This window comes from Syngnathus typhle, linkage group LG1 (genome assembly GCF_033458585.1).
Source record: "Syngnathus typhle isolate RoL2023-S1 ecotype Sweden linkage group LG1, RoL_Styp_1.0, whole genome shotgun sequence".
NCBI classification, from domain to species: domain Eukaryota; kingdom Metazoa; phylum Chordata; class Actinopteri; order Syngnathiformes; family Syngnathidae; genus Syngnathus; species Syngnathus typhle.
Genome location: NC_083738.1, coordinates 23,040,498 through 23,061,507, shown reverse-complemented (window position 1 = coordinate 23,061,507; position 21,010 = coordinate 23,040,498). Strand labels below are relative to the sequence as shown.

Here is a 21,010-nt window from a genome sequence, read left to right as displayed (position 1 = left end):
CTTTAGTCAGTCATTTATAAATAAAGTTTTCCCCTTTTCAATTTCTGACTAATACTCGTATCTCGGGCGTAATAAATTCGTGATCAAATTGACCAGATTATAAAATTGCCCTGTTCGAACCAGTAAACTATTAAATGATGACCAGGTGACACACCGATTGTCTTTATTATTTTATTATTTTTTTGATCAATTAAACAAGGTAAAACAACAGATGGTATACAAATAATGCATGGTAAATTTAACAATAAGTAAATGAAATATAAGAATTCAATGATGAAAATGCACGGTAAATCTAAGAGAATAACAACATGGTAAATTGGACAAAGGAATAATAATGCATGGTAAATCATCAGATGGCATAATCATGATGCATGGTAAATCTAACAAGTAAAATGAAATAAGAAATCAATGATGAAAATGCACGGTAAATCTAAGAGAATAATAACATGGTAAATTGGTCAAAGGAATAATAATGCATGGTAAATCATCATTAAGTCAAGAAGAAGAAGTAAACAGAATCATAACGCTTGGTAAATCTAACAAAAAGACTAATGCATGGTAAATCAGTCATAGTAATGGATCAATCAATGGTCAATCAAACAGAACGATCATGCAAGGTCAATTGCATTCATACGATTACTCGCCACTTGCATTGGCGCCTTTATCCAGCGCATAACGCTCCGTGGGCATCTTACACATGTAGCCGTTGAGTTCCGCGCACGACTTCATCTTCCATTTGCCACCCACCTGGCTCAAGGCGGCCACGCAATTCTCCAACCCCTCGCCAGGTTTTTCCGGAGCCCAGTTGGTTAAGGTCACCTTCTGGTGGTCCGACCACGCGAATTTGCCAGGAACCACCAGGGCGTTAAGTCCGATCCACGTGTCGCCGGGAGCTGCAAACAGCAAGAGTGCTCTCATTTGCTTTCCAGATATGGCAGCGATCAAGCAGTTGCGACGCTTGGCGAGCGCGCACCTGTCGTCAGGAGGTCTTGCAGCCAATCCCGCTCAACCTTGGAGCGAATGGACACCAGGTTGGCCTTCAGACAGGAGCAGTTTTGTCGAGCGCCGTACCACGTCTTTCTCTCATCAAAACGTTTGTAGCAAAAGTCCGCAAACTCCTCCCATTCAGGTCCCAAGCATCTCGGCTCTGCGCGCAAGATGGCGTCACGTGATGAAGTATGCTTTCTATTCTAGGCAGCTTACTCACCCTGGTCAAGAAAAGTGTAAGACGGAGACTGAGCCAAACCGCCACCATCCCTGCAGACAGTAAAGTGAGAATGAGCCGGGCGTCTTCAAATAGACGCTGCAGTGAGAGCCAACCTCGAGGTGATCCCGTTCCTGGCGGAGCCCTTGTAGGCCTCCTGTGGGTCTCTCTTCAGCAAAGACACAATTCCTCCAATCGCGTTCTCAATGACGCCCGAGTGAATGGCAGCCGCGCAGATGTTTGACTCCTGCACTCAGAGAACATCTCAGACAAAGAAGAAGAACTCCGCTGGCAGGTCGTGCACTAATTAACTTACTTGTTTGTAGATCTGTGTTCCGTAGACCGTGTAGGCTTGGGCGCAGCCCGGCGGGCACCGGACCCTGCGGGAGACCTTGAGTTACGAGGAGGCTTTTCCGCAAGAAAAATTGATGGCGGGTTTGACTCACGTCATTGAACCGTCGAGGCGGAGGCTGGTGGCTGTGTTGCTGCATAAGATGTCTGCAGGTCAGAAGGGCAAATCAAAGCCTTTTTCTTGCTGGTTTTTCCACTGCACGCCAAACGTCGGTACTCACCGCGAGAGGCGTCGTCAGGCGTGCACCCTAAGACGTCAAAGCGAAGGCCAAAAGACCTTGGCAGGAGGCGGACGTACTGGGCCAACACAAACCTGGTTAGTATGTACGTCCCCACAGCAAGCTGAAAACAAAACACACGCGCGTTTGCAATGAATGACAACAGCCCGGATGACAAAGTTGGCGTCGGTTACCGCTCGCTCACCTGCTCTGGGTGGCGATACCAAGTTTCTCCGTCAGGACTGAACTCCAACTCAAATACGTTGGCACTTTCCAATTGGTATGTACACCCCTGGGTCATAATGCCCGTCACCTTGAAGCGCTGACCGAGATCCACCTGGATCCAGCTGCCGACTGCGGGCGGAAGGCATTCCATTGCATTGCTCAGGATACCAAACTACCAACAAGTACGACGGAGAGCTGTGTTGTTTTTTTACATACGCATTTCGGACGGTTCCCAGCAACCGCTGCCCCCCAGACGCGCTTTGTGAGGTTCGCCATTGATCGCAGAGGAAGAGGCTGAGAAGGAGGAGTCTGGGATTGTCCCGTCAGCGATGCCCAGACTGTCAAGACACACTGAGGAAAGACAAAAAAGTGGGAGGAACGCTCGCTCATTCACTCTCATGTCTGGCCAGCCGACGCGCTTTCTGGGGATCCGTTGGATTCTTTCCTTGTGAAGCCCACCTTTCTCCTCACAGCTGTAGACGAGGTGGAGGTATTTGGAGACACCAGGGCAGGGGTCCGTACCCGGAAGTTGAATGGGGCAAAGCTGATATTTGTCACACAATGCTCTAAAGTGAGAGAGAGCCCCTTTCATCCTGCAGCGATCTGCAAATGACAACACAGCGCCATTTGATGCACATTTCATTCACATACCGACTTCAACTTGTTGCAGGACAAAGGGAATTTCAATGGTTAATGACTAAAGCGTCTAAGTCCATGCATATTGATATTGAATTATAGGTTACAAATGAGTTACTGGACTGCGTGTGACACCTCGCGACAGAAACGGCTCCAGGACAGCGAGCTAAAATCAACAATGCCAATGAGGATTCTTACCCTGTGATCCGGCGCCGCCACTCGGACAAATGTTGCTATGCCTCCGTCCATGGAAAGCCGACTGTACGCGGATGACTCTTTCATCGGAACATTTAAGGACTTTCCAATCGTCTTGGCAGAAAAATTTCTCCTTGTAGCCTGAGAGCGAGAGAGCATAACCGTTGACTTCTCTCTGTCTTTTTTTTACAGAGACGTTGAAGGCAACTTACCGTCATGTAGCAGCAGCTGGGGTTTTGCGGTCTTTCCTAGAAGCGGGAACCAGAACGTGTGATGAAGGTCCGCCCACCGTGGGGCGTCACATCTCACTTACCTTTTCCTCTTTTCTTGCAGACGTAGCCTTTCATGTTGTCGCACTTGTCACGCTTCCAGTCATTGCTGCCAGTGCGCAAGGAAAGACATTTCCCCCCGTTGGCGTCACCTGGAGGGAGGGAGGGGGGGGAGACAAGATCTGAGCGAGCGCTCATCCGTTCCTCCAAAGTGCAGCTGACAACCGCCTCAGCCCGACCTTCACTCGAGTGGAGGTAAGAGAAGGGGGATCCGTCAGCCCACTTGCCGCCGTCACCCTCGATGCCTTCGTTGGCGCCCAACCACAGGGAGGCGTCATCACCCATCAGAACCATGGCGATACCTTTGGATCCCAAGGAGAACATGCAAGATTCCCAAACGACTCACACTTGACTACAACTTGACGGGTGTGGCACAGCCATGACAAAGTGCTAACAATACTGCAACAAAGGGTGAAACAAAAAAACAACCAAGCAAAGCTGGCCATATCTCAGCTTGATCACGTTTCAAGTTGGAAAGGAAGGTGAAGTAGGGGAAAAAAAAAAAGTTTCTTTCTCGAGTCATACGCAAATTCACGGCCAGCCTACTCTCTATGATGCCCTGCTCATGCGAGTCGGTGATGCTGAGCAGGTCCCCTTCGAGGCGTTTGCAGTCGTCTTGCGCCTTCTGCCAGGTCGTGGTGGGCTGGCTGATCATCAGGTAGCAGAAGTCGCTGGAGGGGTTGTCCAGCCACCAGCCGCATTTGTCAGTCCAGCCTGCGAGCCAGACGGCGTAAGACGGCATAAGACAGCGGCAGTGCGGCATGAGACAGCGGCAGTGCGGGACACCTACTGACTAGGCTGACTGATGATGCCAGCCGTCGAGTCCCTCCGCGCTTGGCTGCAAGGAAGGGGGTCAAATATCAGCAAATGCGATGGATGCGTCCAAAAAGGAGCGCTCGGGAGCGACGTTTGCACCTGTTTTGCAGAAGAATGGCCGCGTCGTTGAGCACTCACAGCCACTCAACTCCCCAACAGAATTTGGGAACGCACAGTCCCCCGTGGTGTCTTTTTCCCACCGTTTGTACTCCTGCGGACGACACGCGTGTATTGGACTCCCAACGCCCTTCCTGGGCTCACTCGTGCCCACGTTTTGCCCATTTCCCCTCCAAAACAAGCCAATCGTTGAGCGGCATTTCTCCCCTTTTTTTTTATGCTGCTCAAATTTGGACTTTCCCAGCGCAGCTTTTGAAAAATAAGCAATTCACTTACAAAGGTTGTTCCGTCACTCCACTTGTAGTCGTCGCCCGTCGTTTTCTTGAGTCCCACCAAAGCAGATTGTGAGGTCTGCGAGTGATCTTGAGGAAAAGAAGGAAGGAAGGAAGGAAGGACAAGAAGAGTTTCAGGGCGAGAAGAGCTTCAGGCAAATGACGAGTGCGGAGGTTCAACTTGGTGCTCACCATACACAAATTGGGCCTCTTGCTTAGAGTGGACGCTAGCCAGGTGGCCTCCCCGGACTTGACAGAACTTCTCGGCATCGTCATAATTTTCATACGTCTTCTCGTAACGGTAACAATAATCATCATAGTGGAAGGAGTTGTCGTCGCAGTAGTCAGCTGGGCCCGCAAAGAAAAACGTTACCGTGACAAGACGGCCAAAGTGCAAATAAGTGTGCTGCAACTCACTCTTCACGACAGCAGGACCACGTTTGGGGGAACACGTCTGTCCCTCTGGGCAGCCTGCACAAAAAAAGACCCGTTTGCTTCTTTCATTGGCAACGTGAGCACGGACGTGCAGGCTTACTCTGCGGCCGTTTGCACATGTAGGCCAACGAGGAATGACAGGAGCCAGACCTCCACTTGCCGGGCTCACCACTTCCCCCTTGGTTGACGTAGGCGCAGGACGCAACGGCGGCGCTGTCGGGAGAAAAAAAAAGGAATATTTTCCAGTTTTTATTTTTCCTCCCAAAGTGTCCGTCTTCAAAATTGGTTCCAGAACCTGCGCCTGACAACAGCATGCAGACTTGTGAGGTCTTACCTTTTGAGTTGATTTGGGGCCCAGTTGGTGTGCTTTATTGTCTCGCCATCAGACCAGGCCAGCGTCTGGATCCCGCCTTCAAAGCGACACCAGGAGTCGTCGCATTTCTGCAGGGAAAAACAACAACAGTCCCAGTTGTTTCTCCAGACTCCACTGCCGCTTCCATCTCACCTGGTTGGAGAGTCCCAGCCAGAAGGGGGTGTCCTTCTCCATGGTCGTCTTCACAAAGTCTTCCTCGGCCGAGGAGGTGATCGAGACCAGGTTGCCGCCCTCAGAGACGCAGTGGTGCCAGGCCCCCAGCCAACCGTTGGGGACTTCCATCTTCTTGTAGCAGCTGGAGTCGCGCTCGGTCCACCCGGGATCACACTTGCTGTCTGAGGGCACAACTTGGGGAAAAGGCGGACAGATCAGAGCACACTCCTGTTTTTGCCCTGCAATCCACTTTTGAGCAAAGGGTCATTTTCTCGGGTCGGGCAAATTGGAAGATCACTCGACGTGGTTAAGCTCAGCCCAGTGCATTTTTTGAAATGATTCCGGAAAATTCACCTTCACGCTTGAGAAACAACCCGGCCGCACGCACACAAAGTGCCGCTGTGCAAGTTAAGACGATGCAAAAAACATTCAACACGTGGCTGAGTACTTCACAAAAATGAACAAAAAACTGCACAGAATTTGTCGGTTGGCATGGTGTGACTCCAGGATCATGTGTTTTTGACGCTCAGTCCGACTTACCGTCAAGAGTCGGCGCTGTCAATCCTGCAAGAGGAAACGAAAAGACAGACATTAAGGCACAGACGGAGGTCAAGGGGCGATAACGGTCGGTGGGGCGTCATGCCTCACTTACCTTTTCCTCTTTTCTTGCAGACGTAGCCTCTCTTGTTGCCGCACGGGTCGTACTTCCAGTCGCCGCTGGCAGTGAGCAAGGAAAGACAATGCCCCCCTTTGGTTTCACCTGGAGGGGAGGCAGACAAGATCTCAGTGCTCCTCCGTTCCTCCAAAATGCAGCAGACAACCGTCTCCGACCGACCTTCCCAACGGCGCTTGAACGTGAACGAGGATCCGTCAATCCATTTGCCGTCATCGTCATCGAGTGAGACATCGGCGCCCAACCAGAGAGAGGACGCTTCTCTCTGACTCTTGAAGATAACTGTGGATCAAAAGAGAACATGCAAGAAGAATAGGGGGATGTTAGCCAAGATGACGAGTAGTAGAATCAACACCAAGCCAGCAATAACCGTGTGGTATACTGCGCTCAAACTATTATTTCATGTTCTAATGATAACATATGCACTTATATGGTTTCATATGCACTTATTGATACACAAACAATGTATGTTTAAAAAAAAAAAAAGGGTGACACTACTTTGCGGGTGGTCTTGAAACCAATTATCCGCGGTAAACGAGGGATTACTGTACCATCAAACCTGTCCTGTAAAGAGATATAAAAATAATACGAAGGGGATGTGGAAGGAAGGTATTTAACACTGGAGCTAAAAACAAAAACACAAAGTACCCGGCTTATTGTATTGAAATCGAGCGATCGATACACAATATGAAAGCGGTGGTCAATGAATAGTTTTTTTTTTTTTTTTGGTCAATGTGGGTGGGACCTGCTCAATCCATATATTTCTTGGTGTAGAAGTAAAACCTCAACTGATGACAATGATATTGGTATTTGTAGCATCCACAAAAGTTCTTGATGAAATTGCACAACCACTGACTCACATCCGCATTATGTCTTACATCTGGTAGATTTCCAAAGGATATGAAAATAGCTACTACCGCTGTAGAAATAGACTAATTTCACGCAATTCTCTCTCTCTGCTCTTTCAGTTCTCCGAGATCCTTGAAAAAGTTTCACAGAAAAACTCGACAACTTTGTTGAATAAAGAAAAGAAAAAAGTCAATATGGATTCTCAGCGCAACATCAATGGCACTAATGGATCCTATCGAGAGCGTCACACACACAAAAAAAAGGTGATGGGTTTTTTCACAGCTCTAAAGAAAGCATTTGACACAATAAATCAGGGCATCAGAGTGGACTGGGTGAGGAGCGACTTAATCAACAGGCAGCAATTTGTAAAAATTGGAGATCAGACTTTTTGCCCATAACATGTGGAGAACCTCAAGGGTCGGCTGTCCTTGCTCCTAAACGCGATCATCGTGCAGTAATGCAGCAAAAATAATGAAATGCATTTTGTTTTGCTCGTGATACAAACATCTATTGCGCTGTGGACAATGGACAGCAGCTTATGGAAACAACCACAATTTGATGGAAACAAAATTCGCATGATTTGCAAAGTACACATATCGAACCTCATTTGGAAGGGAAAATTGACTTCTGAAATAAAAGTCCTGGGTGTGACTGTTGACAATAAAAATCAGCTGGAAATCATGTCAAAACAAAAATGTCAAAGGCAATTCGGAAGCATTGCGGACTCCAGATACCGACATCGACTCAGATTACTGTGCGGGGAATATGGGGTAACACCAAATAAATCAAGCGATAAAAAAAATAACAAGGAGAATACAAACGCACTTTTTATAATACCAGACAAAACTTTTGTCACTCAGGGATCTCGATCAAACACAAGACAGCTCAAATTATGATGTACACAGCAAGATATGGTGACCTTCTTCCAAGCGGGAGACACTTTTTTTTTTTTTTATGGAAAGGCAGGCAGGGTGGCTATCATCTGAGAAGGAAACTGAATATTAGGCGTGGAAAAGTCTGCTGAACAACCATACAAATATGTATAACTGTTTGTGGGGTGAAATTGTGCAATGGTCGAGAAAATGAGCGCACGTAAAAACTGCTCAAAAAAGTGTATCAAATCTGGTCTCTTAACATGCAAGAGAAAAAAGACAAAGTGACTACACGCAGCCAAAAAGGAATCTGAAAGTGTGTCTACTTCTGTTTTTTTGATTTGTATGTTGAATTATTTGTTGAATGGATTAGGGTGGGAATCTAAAAAGCTCTGCTTCCTCCTACTCCAGCATTCTTTGTTGTTTTTGGGTTGTTGTTTTTTCATTTTGGGTGACTTCGATATGGCACTTTATTTTCCTATTTACGTGTTTTAAATATGTGCAAAAATAAACAGAACTTGTTCATGGCCAATATTTCAATTCACGGCCGCCTACCTAAGTCCTGCTCGTGCGAGTCGGCGATGCTGAGCAGGTTCCCTTGGTAGGCTTGGCAGTGGTCTTGCGCCTCCTGCCAGGTCTTGATGGGCTGTGGGATGATCAGGTAGCAGAAGTCGCTGGAGGGGCGGTCCAGCCACCAGCCGCATTTGTCAGTCCAGTCTGCGAGCCAGACATAAGACGGCGTTACGCAAGACAGTGCAAGACGGATGCCGCGAGTGCTGGACACCTACCAGGTTGGCCCACCAATGGTGGACGGCCTCCGCCGCGCTTGGCTGCAGAGAAAGGGGGTATAAAGCAAATGCGGGACCCGTCCAAAAGGAGCGCTCGGGAGCGACGTTAGCACCTGTTTGGCAGATAACTGACTGCTTCCAGTAGCATGGGAAGTTCAGGTAGATCAGTGCATCAAATATTAATGTACAGTCACCACCGGAGGAGGAGTAGTCGAGGTCTTTGTAGTCCTGCGGACGAGATTTTGGATAGAACTTTAAGCGTGTTGCATTTGATCTGGTCGTCTTCCTGCCGCATTTCCTCACTTAATGGCGTACCTTCTCTCATTCAAGTTTCACTTTGGTTTGTCGGCTTCACTTTATTGTCAGTCAAAGTAGTATGAACATTGCAATGAAATAAAGCATGTTGTGCCCTCTCTGGCGAGCCAAAGGTCTCATGCGCAATGCAACTAACCCTGAATACCTAAAGACAAACCAGAGGCACCATCCAGGATATTTCCTGGACATCTTAACTGCCTCCTCGCTGTCTCTAAAATCAGAGCGCCAAAAATGGCTCATCGGCTGCCCGATGCCTCAAGACAAAACGGATGCCTGCAAAGCGACTTTTTCAAAGGCCTGCAGCAATTCACTTACCAAAACTGTTCCGTCACTCCACTTGTAGTTGTTGCCCTTCTTCTTGAGTCCCACCCAAGGCCATTGACTTTTTTGACGGTAATCTTGATGAAAGGAGGGAGAACAAGAGCTTCAGGGCAAGAAGAGCTTCAGCCAAGTGACGACTACGGCGGTTCCTCTTGGTGCTTACCTTGCAGGAATTGGGCATCTCGCTTAGAGTGGACGCGAGGCAGGTGGGCTCCCCGGGCGAGACAGAACTCCTCAGCATCCTCTTGAATTTCATTACTCGGGCCATGAAAATAGCAATGATCGCCATAAAGGATGTTGCCATCGTCGCAGTCAGAAGCTGAGGCCACGAAGAAAAACATTGAGGAGGAAACCATGACCAGATGGTGCAAATAGGCGTGCTGCAACTCACTCTTCACCATAGCAGGACCACTTTTGGAGGAACACGTCGGGCAGTCTGCATAGAAAAAGACCCTGTTTGAGCTTTTCTCCTTTCAAAGTCAACCCGATTACAAACATGCAGGCTTACCCAGCGGCCGTTTGCACATGTAGGCTAAGGAGGAAGCGCAGGAGCCAGACCTCCACTTCCCGGAATAATCCCGAACCTTTTGGGCGACGTAGGCGCAGGACGCGACGTCGGCGCTGTCGATAGATTAAAAAAAAAAAAAAAGAACATTTTCCTATTTTTCCTTGAGTGGTCATTCTCAAACTTGATTCCAGAACCTTTACGCCGACGTCTCCACCTGACAACAGCGTGCAGAGTTGTGAGGTCTTACCTTTCAAGTTGATTTGGGGCCCAGTTGCGGTGTGTTGTTGTCTGGCCATCAGACCAGGCCAGCTTCTGGCTCCCGCCTTCAAAGCGACACCAGACCGTGTCGCATTTCTGGGGGGAGAAAAGAAAACAGTTCCAGTTGTCGCCGCAGAGTCCACTGCCGCTTCCGTCTCACCTGGTTGGAGAGTCCCAGCCAGAAGTGGTTGTACTTGGCCATGGTCGTCTTCACAAACCTTTCCTCGGCCGAGGAGGTGATCGAGACCAGGTTGCCGCCCTCAGAGACGCAGTGGTGCCAGGCACCCAGCCAACCGTTGGGGACTTCCATCTTCTTGTAGCAGCTGGTGCCGTACCCGCGCCACCCGGGAGCACACTGGTTGGCTGAGGGCACAATTTGGGGAACAGGCGCACAGATCAGAGCACACCGATGGCATGTTTTTACTCGATGCTCTTCATTCCGAGAGCACACTGGTTGGCTGAGGGCACAATTTGGGGAACAGGCGCACAGATCAGAGCACACCGATGGCATGTTTTTACTCGATGCTCTTCATTGGGCGCATGGCAACCAAATGCACGAGGATTCTGTCAGGGAGGGCAATGCTCATTGTGCCTTTGGCCCCTTCCAAAAACTTGCCTGTCCTTCATTTTGGGGTGAGCTGCTGATTGTTTGCATCAAAGCATCACTTGTGCCTGCCAAGGATTGATTGGTTGATTGATTCACTTTTATTTCTTCACAACATCATTGATCATGATTACATGTACACAGATCATGACAAGTTAAACGATGCCTGTCATTTTCATCAGAGGTACTATGAGAGACAAAATGAATCGAATTCAAACTCACAGTGTTAGCACTTCATCTTCACCATCAGCGATCCCCACCCAACAGTCACGCACGTGTGGCATATCAATGACCAATGACTTAGACTTAGACAGACTTTATTGTCATTTTGTAAACACTAAACGAAATTACGTTGCTTACGGCTCTCAACAAAGGAATGACATTTCGGCTGGATAAAAAGAAAACGTAAGCCCAAATCAGGTCCTCGCACATTTCACCACTGGGGGGTGCTAAAGCACAAGGCAACTCAATTGACTATAACATTGCAACAGTTGCAACATTGCTAACCCTAACCCGCTCCACTCTTTTTATCTCGCCCGTCTCCTTGAATTAAATGACAAAGTACAAAGCCGAGCCAGGCTGGGCTGGGCTGAGGAGTGCAGGGGTTTCATGGGGAAGAGGGGGGCTTTTAAACTGCGGGCTCAGTCAGGTTAACCGAATAAGCACGGGCCTCGAATGGACTCTGAGGGGCAAATGCAATATTCAGATGAACACGCACTGAAAATCAGAGTCTCTCGTCAAAGTCCGGCTGAATTTTGCAAAGAATTTCACTGAGAAAAAGAAATGAATTTTTTGAGAGAGAAATTCATTGAGAAAAAGAAATGAATTACTACTAAGTGAATTCTTTGAAAACACATTTAGATGGTGCAAATGGAACACTCACGGCAGAAATATTTGGAACTGTGTCGCAAGTTCTTTTTGTGTGCGATAACAGAACAAACAGGAGCGTGTGATTATTTTCTGTACAGGAAGTCAACCATATTGTTATCAAGCCTAAGAAATCAGGCATGTGGTGCCCACAAGTTATCTGCTGAGCACTGACAATTTTCAATGGGAAAACAATACCAGCCATCTGTTTTTCTGGGATTTCGATTCGAGCCAAATTTAATCAAGTCGATATTGTCCCGATTGTGAAAGATAAGGCTGGCACAATGAATAGCAAAGACAAATCATATTTGCTCGTAAGTAGGTCTTGTATAAATAAATCATCAAATGGATTTGTGTGTTTATTGATATCTCTTTGATGAAGTTTTTGATCATATAATTCATGAGGCATTTTTGTTCATGAAAAAATAGTTCTTGTGGAAAGAGCTGAAGAAATTATTATTGTTAAATTATAATGATTATTTATCATTTATAATTTCATTACAATTTATATAATTTTTAATTATTATTAATTATATTTAGATGAAAGAAAACGAGAAATAGCTTTATAATAGAGGCGCTAAGAACTATCTGTTGTATAAAGGGCTGTAAGAAATAATTATTCGTAATATGTCTCAATAATATCAATAATGATTAAATATTAGGGCTAAGAAATGGTTTAGTTAGGAAGAGCGCAGGTTCGTCAAGTAGTGCTTTACAAGTTCATGTGAAGTTGAGCAAGTTCGGGAGGAATAGTTCACGGCCAACAACGACGTTACTTGCTACATGGTTGTTTTTGTTGCATGATAAGTAGATTGGTTGTTTTCGTGTTACTTTGTATCGTTATGTGGCGTGGAGAAATCGCGGACGTTTGAAACGTGTTGCTGCCTGCCATCCTTGGCCCGTCATTCATATTTCTCACATCCACCGCTAGAGGTCTCCCCAGACCACCGAGATGCGCTCGTCCGTCCGTCTGAGTGACTGTGCCCTTTGAATGAGCATAGTAGAGACAGGTTGATTTCCTCTATAGGCCCTTTGGAATTACTTCAAAGTCAAGTTGTTCGTATATTCTGACAGAGGGGCAGCGAACACGAACGAAAATGATAAACGCACCTTAAAAAGCCATTTGAACGAACGAGAAAGGAATGGAAAGAACACGATTGGCAACGGTACGAAGGAAGCAATTGCGCTCACTCGAGCAAGAGTGACGTCATCAAAGTTGTACACAGCAACAGCATCAGAATAATTCAAAAGTTCACAAGAGCTAATTTCTGTGCTCAGAATTGGATCCATTGCAATAAAGTGTTTTGATCTCAGGCACCGTAATGTTTTGACAAGAGTAGAGGCAGATGCAGCCATGCGAACTCACAGTACAGCACATTTCATCACGTTGTCGACAGCGGTATTGTTTTAGCAACGAACTCTGTTGAACTGACTGGTTTTAATTGACTAAATTGCTTACCTGACACGCATGTCCAATATAGGCCAATCATGAGAATAGACCTCTCGAGTGCCTCCCACATCTTGGAGAGAGAGGGAGAGAGAGCGCAGGGGAAAAGAATCGCCTCACTGAGGGTCGCAGCGATTGCACTTCGGAGAAAAGAAATGACAACGGCCTGTGGATTCCAGTCTGGAGAAACAAATGGACGTTTGGTGTGCCTGCTTGCTCCAAGCCAGAGACAAGCCAAGCCCACACGCCAACCACGTCACGTAGTACAAAATATGGGAGTGGCGAGCGCGTGTGATGGACGCACTGTACCCTTTGAGTCCTTTATTTCTTTTGTTACTTTGATTCCTTTATTTTTTTTGGTTACTTTGTAAATGTTCTGGTGTATGCGTGAACAACAGCAAGAAGCAGTCAACTCATTTAACAGTAAATCGAAATCATGAAATCCAAGTATGAAAGTGGGAATGAAAGGAGGTGGAATTCAATGTATTAATTTCACAGTAAATCGAAATCATGAAATCCAAGCATGAGCGTGGGAATGAAATGAGGTGTAATTCAATGTATTCATTTAATAGTATATCGAAATCATGAAATCCAAGTATGAAAGTGGGAATCAAATGAGATGTACTTGTGATTGACAATGAGCGAGGAGACGATGAGCAAATGAATCTGAGAGAAATGAGGGGGAAACGTCAAGGCCCTTGAGTGCAATAATTTGCACGCCATGCGGGGATCTTGTGGCTTGTTGCCTCTTTGGGGGAAGCAAACGCTTGAGGACTCAGACGACTGCTCGATGGGATTGTTATCTCTTACACATTTTCAGGCACTTACACAGGGTCACCAGATTTGGGTTTTTCAAAAGGAAGATACCCTTTTTTGGGGGGGGGGGGGTCATGGGTGTGTCTGTGTATGTTATGACACAAATGACATGGTGTCTGAAGAGCAATTGCATTTATTGGTTCAAATAGCACAAAACATATGTAAAATACTTTTTATTAATATTTATAATATTAATATAAGAAAAAGTCTCATATTATTCTCATCGAACTTTTCATTCAGCTCCTCCGTGAACGTGCAGTTTGGTTTCGGCTCGTATCTCTTGGTATGGCGCCGTGAGTGGCTGCCTCCCAGCAGTGTTCTCTCTCTTTTCCTCTTTATTTCCTTCTTTTCTCCTTTTTCTTCTGTCTTTTTGTCCATTCGGCGTTGCTGGTGCCTTCTACCGCACCTCGGTACCTCTTCGGATCGGATATTTTATTTTATTTATCTTTTCTTCCTGGGACCGGGATCATCGGTCGAGGCCGGCGTAACTCTACGACAGCTTCCTGCTTATCCGACCAGCGATGACCGGGTCCCTCGCGTTGGCCTTGCAGCCGCAACACCTGTGGGGAGTCCGCTCCCTCGTGCTCGTCGGAACCAACGACTTTCGCCATGCTAGCCCCGTGGTGACCATCTGCACGTCCCCCGACAGGGTGCCCGGGACGCTGCTCGCACGTTTGCCTGCTTTGTGGTGTTTTCACCAATTCACCACCACGGTCCATTGGGCGCCGTTGAACTGGACTGCCCTTACACCCGTCGATGGACCCCGTGGAGGCTATTTTGTGTGTTTTGTGGTGTTCTCTTGTATTGAGGGGTGCTAGGTGGCCGCTGTTACTTTTTTTCCTTTGTCTTTTAGCTTTGATTTGCTTTGATGGCTTTTATCTTGTGCACTTTCTGACTTTCTTTGTGGCGCCGTTGTGTGGCAGCCTTATGAGAGCCTATTGAGTTGCGCTCATGCCATCTGTGTGTCTTTTGTATACCCGCTCTGTGGTATGGATACTGCTGGGGCCTGAATTTCCCCACCCCTGGGGATCAATAAATATTCAATCAATCAATCAATCATTGCTTGTAAACACTCAGTGTAAGCTGACTAGCCCACCCTACATCCATACACACACGCACACGCGCACACACACGCGCACACACACACGCACACGCACACACACAGAGTGACAATCAGCAAATTGATACATTTGAGGAGAAAGGCGTGACTTATTTGCAAACCATACTGGGAAACCTGGAATTGAGTGAAACGGAACGGAGTGGCACTTCTATTGACAATGTACTGTACATGTATTAAGTTTGAGGCAGTCCGAAAAAGTCCCGGAAGATTTTGAAATTGCCCCCAGACATCTTTTTAGCTCTCTAAAGTAGGACAGAAATATACAATTTTGAAACCTGGCATCTGGACCCATATCACAAATGAACAAATCGGAAAAACAGTTCAAATTCCTTGCACATTTGTTTTTAAAAGAGTCAAGGTCTGTCTATCCATTTGTAGCAATAGCAAAATTGTTACAAAGCAGTATACCGTAATTTTCGGACTATAAGTCGCGTTTTTATTTTTCATAGTTTGGGGGGGGGGGGGGGGCGACTTATACTCAGGAGCGACTTATATATGTTTTTTTTTCCACAAATTTTTACTTGATCATTAACACATCACTTACTTACTAGTTGACCACTTCACATGTTATTTTTAGTATAGTTGATCACTTCACATGCTTTGATATCTTTATCTTGAACATATTCAAAACATGAAAAATAGAGAGAAAAAATCAAATAAAGCAATTAACACTTTAAAGCGCCATATCCTCTGGACATGTCCTCTGTCACCAGGATGACATTAAGGATGAGAAATTTGGTCGATGGATTTAATGATTTGGAGTGACACAAATGGTTTGATAATATTGTTGTTTATGTGATAGTTATTTAAAATATAGTTTATATATCGTTGTATGGGCCTTTGGAATATTTCGAACTGTTGACAAAGGACGATTGATAAAAGACGAGAAATTTGATCGATGGATTTGGAGTGACACAGATGGTTTGATAATATTGTTATTTATATGATAGTTATTTAAAAGATAGTTTATATATCTTTGTATGGGCTTGTGGAATAATTTGAAGTGTGGCGCGGCACACGGCATTGTTGACAAAGGACGATCGATGGATTTAATGAATTGGAGTGACACAGATGGTTTTATAAACGTGTTATTTAAGTACCGTATTTTCCGCCCTATAAGGCGCACCTAAAAACCTAAATTTTTATCAATAGTCAACAGTGCGCCTTATATAATGTTATATTATTAAATAACTGAATGTTATGTCAGACCCGTTCTCAGCTCCTTGTTTGTGCTTGTCACGTTAGCATACCGTATCGTTTAGCCTGTTGTTGCTCGTTCTTGTCTGTTCTTGGATTTTGTCGAATAAATTGACCCCAAAATGCGATTTATACTCCGGAGCGACTTGTATATGTTTTTTTCCACATTTTTGGGCATTTTATGGCAGGTGCAACTTATAGTCCGAAAATTACGGTACAATCATTTTATTTATTTTTTTAAATGGTTCCAAAGAGCAATAAAATAAATGCACCCAAATGGCGTCATGAGGAAGTCTAATACTCGTACCCCGGGCGTAATAAATTAGTGATCAAATTGACCAGATTATAAAATTGCCCTGTCCAAACCAGTAAACTATTACCGTTTTTTTCCGTGTATAGTGCGCAAAATTTAACTAATTTATTGTCCTGAAATCTGGCACATTCACAACACATTGCCTTGTTCCTTTCGTCTCTGCTGTTCACTTCAAACACGCTCCATACGACCGCAATGCTCTGGTATCAGACAAGGCTTGCTCGATCACCTGCTCGTTTGCTGTCTGTCACAATGTACCCTACACAAATCCGAAACATTTGTTGCGGCTCCGAGTCACGACGAGGGGCAAGTTTTGGTTTCCAAGGGTGTTTTTTTCCTCTTCAACGTCTCTCCCATACAGAGCCACCTTTTTCACGTGCGCACGCCTCTTTCCCGTGGTGCGTTTACGGGCAGTCGGAGAAATCAACGCCAACAAAAAAAAATTACATCCAGCCTAGTTAAGACCATACCAAAGACTATAAAAATGGGACCCATTGCCTCCCTGCGTGTGTGACGATCATTGGGACTTAAAAAAATGTTTTTTTAAAAATTCATAAAAATTGGGTGCGTATTATACATGGGTACAGGCTTTTTTCCAGCATCAGCATGCCATTTTTAGGGTGCGTATTATACATGGGGGCGCACTATACACGGAAAAAAACGGTATTTGTTGAATGGATTAGGGTGGGAATCTAAAAAGCTCTGCTTCCTCCTACTCCAGCATATTTTGTTGTTTTTTCATTTTGGGTGACTTCGATATGGCACTTTATTTTCCTATTTACGTGTTTTAAATATGTGCAAAATTAACAACTTGTTCATGGCCAATATTTCAATTCACGGCCGCCTACCTAAGTCCTGCTCGTGCGAGTCGGCGATGCTGAGCAGGTTCCCTTGGTGGGCTTGGCAGTGGTCTTGCGCCACCTGCCAGGTCTTGGTGGGCTGTGGGATGATCAGGTAGCAGAAGTCGCTGGAGGGGTCATCCAGCCACCAGCCGCATTTGTCAGTCCAATCTGCGAGCCAGACATAAGACGGCGTTACGCAAGACAGTGCAAGACGGACGGCGCCAGTGCTGGACACCTACCAGGTTCGCCCACCAATGGTGGACGCCCTCCGCCGCGCTTGGCTGCAGAGAAAGGGGTATAAGCAAATGCGGGACCTGTCCAAAAGGAGCGCTCGGGAGCGACGTTAGCACCTGTTTGGCAGATAACTGACTGCTTCCAGTGGCATGGTAAGTTCAGGTAGATCTGTGCATCAAATATTGTTGCACAGTCACCACCGGAGTAGCTTCTGTCGTCGAGATCTTCGTAGTCCCGCGGACGAGATTTTGGATAGAACTTTAAGCGTGTTGCATTTGATCTGGTCGTCTTCCTGCCGCATTTCCTCACTTAATGGCGTGCCTTCTCTCATTCAAGTTTCACTTTGGTTTGTCGGCTTCACTTTATTGTCAGTCAAAGTAGTATGAACATTGCAATGAAATGAAGCATGTTGTGCCCTCTCTGGCGACCCAAAGGTCTCATGCGCAATGCAACTAACCCTGAAGACCTAAAGACAAACCAGAGGCACCATCCAGGATAGTTCCTGGACATCTTAACTGCCTCCTCGCTGTCTCTAAAATCAGAGCGCCAAAAATGTCTCATCGGCTGCCCGATGCTTCAAGACAAAACGGATGCCTGCAAACCGACTTTTTCAAAGGCCTCCAGCAATTCACTTACCAAAGCTGTTCCGTCACTCCACTTGTAGTTGTCTCCCTTCTTCTTGAGTCCCACCCAAAGAAAATGATAATTTTGAAGGTGATCTTGATGAAAGGAGGGAGAACAAGAGCTTCAGGGCAAGAAGAGCTTCAGCCAAGTGACGACTACGGCGGTTCCTCTTGGTGCTTACCAGACAGGAATTGGACATCTTGCTTAGAGTGGACGCGAGGCAGGTGGGCTCCCCGGGCGAGACAGAACTCCTCAGCATCCTCTTGAGTTTCACGACTCGGGCCATGAAAATAGCAATGATAGCCATAAAGGATGTTGCCATCGTCGCAGTCAGAAGCTGAGGGCACAAAGAAAAACATTGAGGAGGAAACCATGACCAGATGGTGCAAATAGGCGTGCTGCAACTCACTCTTCACCACAGCAGGACCACTTTTGGGGGAACACGTCGGGCAGTCTGCATAGAAAAAGACCCTGTTTGAGCTTTTCTCCTTTCAAACTCAACCTGATTATAAACATGCAGGCTTACCCAGCGGCCGTTTGCACATGTAGGCTAAGGAGGAAGCGCAGGAGCCAGACCTCCACTTCCCGGAATCCTTCCAAGCCTTTTGGTCAACATGGGCGCAGGACGCGACGTCGGCGCTGTCGGTAGATTAAAAAGGAAGGATTATTTTCCTGGGTTTTTTTTTCTTCCAAAAGTGTCCGTCTTCAAAATTGGTTCCAGAACCTCCGCCCGACAACAGCATGCAGAGTTGTGACGTCTTACCTTTCGAGTTGATTTGGGGCCCAGTTGGTGTGCTTTATTGTCTCGCCATCAGACCAGGCCAGCTTCTGGCTCCCGTCTTCAAAGCGACACCAGACCTTGTCACATTTCTGGGGGGAAAAAAGAAAACAGTTCCAGTTGTCGCCGCAGAGTCCACTGCCGCTTCCGTCTCACCTGGTTGGAGAGTCCCAGCCAGAAGCGGGTGTCCACGCCCATGGTCGCCTTCACAAAGTCTTCCTCGGCCGAGGAGGTGATCGAGACCAGGTTGCCGCCCTCAGAGACGCAGTGGTGCCAGGCGCCCAGCCAACCGTTGGGGACTCCCATCTTCTTGTAGCAGCTGGTGCGGTGCCCGCGCCACCCGGGAGCACACTGGTTGGCTGAGGGCATAATTTGGGGAACAGGCGGACAAATCAGAGCACAGCGATGGCATTTTTTTACTCGATGCTCTTCATTGGGCGCATGGCAACCAATTGCACGAGGTGGTTGATTGATTCCCTTTTATTTCTTCACAACATCATTGGTCATGTGATTGCACACGACTGCCCCAAAGTTCTGCTATTAAGCTTCAGATGTACAGTGGGGCAAACAAAGGATGTAGTCAGCCACCAATTGCGCAAGTTAAAAGATGCCTGTCATTTTCATCAGAGGTACTATCAGAGCCTAAATGAATCGAACTCAAACTCACAGTGTTAGCACTTCATCTTCACCATCAGCGATCCCCACCCACCAGTCACGCACGTGTGGCAAATCCATGACCAATGACGGAAGCCCAAATCAGGTCCTCGCACATTTCACCACTGGGGGGTGCTAGAGCACAAGGAAACTCAGCAACTGTAACATTGCAACAGTTGGACCCCGCTCCACTCTTTTTATCTCAGGAAGCCCGTCTCCTTGAATGAAATGACAAAGTACAAACCCGAGCCAGGATGGGCTGGGCTGGGCTGGGCTGCGCTGAGCTGAGCAGTGCAGGGGTTTCATGGGGAAGAGGGTGATGGGGGAAGATGGGGAAGCTTTTAATCTGCGGGCTCAGTCAGGTAAACCGAATAAGCACGGGCCTCGAATAGACTCTGAGGGGCAAATGCAATATTCAGATGAACACGCACCGAAAATCAGAGTCTCTCGTCAAAGTCCGGCTGAATTTTGCAAAGGATTTCACTGAGAAAAAGAAATGATTTTTTTTGAGAGAGAAATTCATTGAGAAAAAGAAATGAATTACTACTAAGTGAATTCTTTGAAAACACATTTAGATGGTGCAAATGGAACACTCACGGCAGAAATATTAGGAACTGTGTCGCAAGTTCTTTTTGTGTGCGATAACAGAACAAACAGGAGCGTGTGATTATTTTCTGTACAGGAAGTCAACCATATTGTTATCAAGCCTAAGAAATCAGGCATGTGGTGCCCACAAGTTATCTGCTGAGCACTGACAATTTTCAATGGGAAAACAATACCAGCCATCTGTTTTTCGGGGATTTCGATTCGAGCCAAATTTAATCAAGTCGATATTGTCCCGATTGTGAAAGATAAGGCTGGCACAATAAATAGCAAAGACAAATCATCTTTGCTCGTAAGTAGGTCTTGTATAAATAAATCATCAAATGGATTTGTGTGTTTATTGATATCTCTTTGATGAAGTTTTTGATCATATAATTTACGAGGCATTTTTGTTCATAAAGAAATAGTTCTTGTAGAAAGAGCTGAAGAAACTATTATTGTTAAATTATAATGATTATTTGTCATTTATAATTTCATTACAATGTATATAATTTTTAATTATGTGGGTGTGTCATGGGTGTGTCTGTGTATGTTATGACACAAATAATAATTGTGCTGTCCTCACTCTGAAGCATCTAGTTTTTCACCAGCTAGACAGCGAGTTAACGACGCTCCAAATAATCAGACTTGGTTTCTTTTAGCTGATTTATTTGTAGAATGGCCTCAAACCATTGCCCTCTTAAGACCGTCGTAAAACTAGGAGAAAATACAAGTAAAATTGTGCGTTAGCTAAACACATACAAGCTACATCACATTTACGGTGAATAGGTTTGCATTAAACATCACATGTAACCAAAATAAAATATTGTTTCAAAATTCGAATAATACTCACGGACAAATCTTGTCCAAGGCACAACATAAAAGGTTTAAACATCAGCTTTTAACACATGCACACGAGTCGACATTGCTTGCTGCCATTCGGTATTTGCTCTCAAAAACAACTTCCCACTGCAACCATTAGAGGGAGGTAAAGCGCTACATGTAAACGTGTTTCTACTTAAAC

The 21,010-nt window shown here is 46.0% G+C and overlaps 2 protein-coding genes across 2 annotated transcripts; both read right to left on the bottom strand.

Annotated features, from left to right (window-relative positions):
* Window positions 1-195: 195 nt before the first annotated feature.
* Window positions 196-13,071, bottom strand: LOC133155304 (macrophage mannose receptor 1-like). Its single transcript, XM_061280557.1, has 34 exons — window positions 12,839-13,071; window positions 10,069-10,271; window positions 9,898-10,004; window positions 9,651-9,763; window positions 9,534-9,578; window positions 9,306-9,461; window positions 8,507-8,548; window positions 8,274-8,435; window positions 6,160-6,279; window positions 5,977-6,084; window positions 5,865-5,888; window positions 5,304-5,518; window positions 5,133-5,239; window positions 4,899-5,011; window positions 4,781-4,834; window positions 4,556-4,711; window positions 4,368-4,453; window positions 4,074-4,185; window positions 3,949-3,996; window positions 3,705-3,872; window positions 3,338-3,460; window positions 3,143-3,250; window positions 3,042-3,077; window positions 2,833-2,970; window positions 2,458-2,601; window positions 2,215-2,349; window positions 1,979-2,127; window positions 1,777-1,897; window positions 1,651-1,702; window positions 1,521-1,584; window positions 1,321-1,451; window positions 1,208-1,257; window positions 974-1,147; window positions 196-893 (listed from the first exon to the last, which is right to left on the bottom strand). Exons 1-34 carry the CDS (start codon window positions 12,897-12,899, stop codon window positions 637-639), a joined length of 3,882 nt encoding a protein of 1,293 aa, XP_061136541.1. The 5' UTR covers window positions 12,900-13,071; the 3' UTR covers window positions 196-636.
* Window positions 13,072-13,865: 794 nt separating this feature from the next.
* On the bottom strand, window positions 13,866-21,010 carry LOC133157470 (lymphocyte antigen 75-like). Its single transcript, XM_061284021.1, has 11 exons — window positions 20,840-21,010; window positions 20,573-20,703; window positions 18,907-19,109; window positions 18,736-18,842; window positions 18,499-18,611; window positions 18,382-18,426; window positions 18,154-18,309; window positions 17,465-18,067; window positions 17,354-17,395; window positions 17,121-17,282; window positions 13,866-14,664 (listed from the first exon to the last, which is right to left on the bottom strand). The coding sequence occupies exons 2-8, from the start codon at window positions 20,580-20,582 to the stop codon at window positions 17,925-17,927; spliced, it is 777 nt and encodes a 258-aa protein (XP_061140005.1). The 5' UTR covers window positions 20,583-20,703; window positions 20,840-21,010; the 3' UTR covers window positions 13,866-14,664; window positions 17,121-17,282; window positions 17,354-17,395; window positions 17,465-17,924.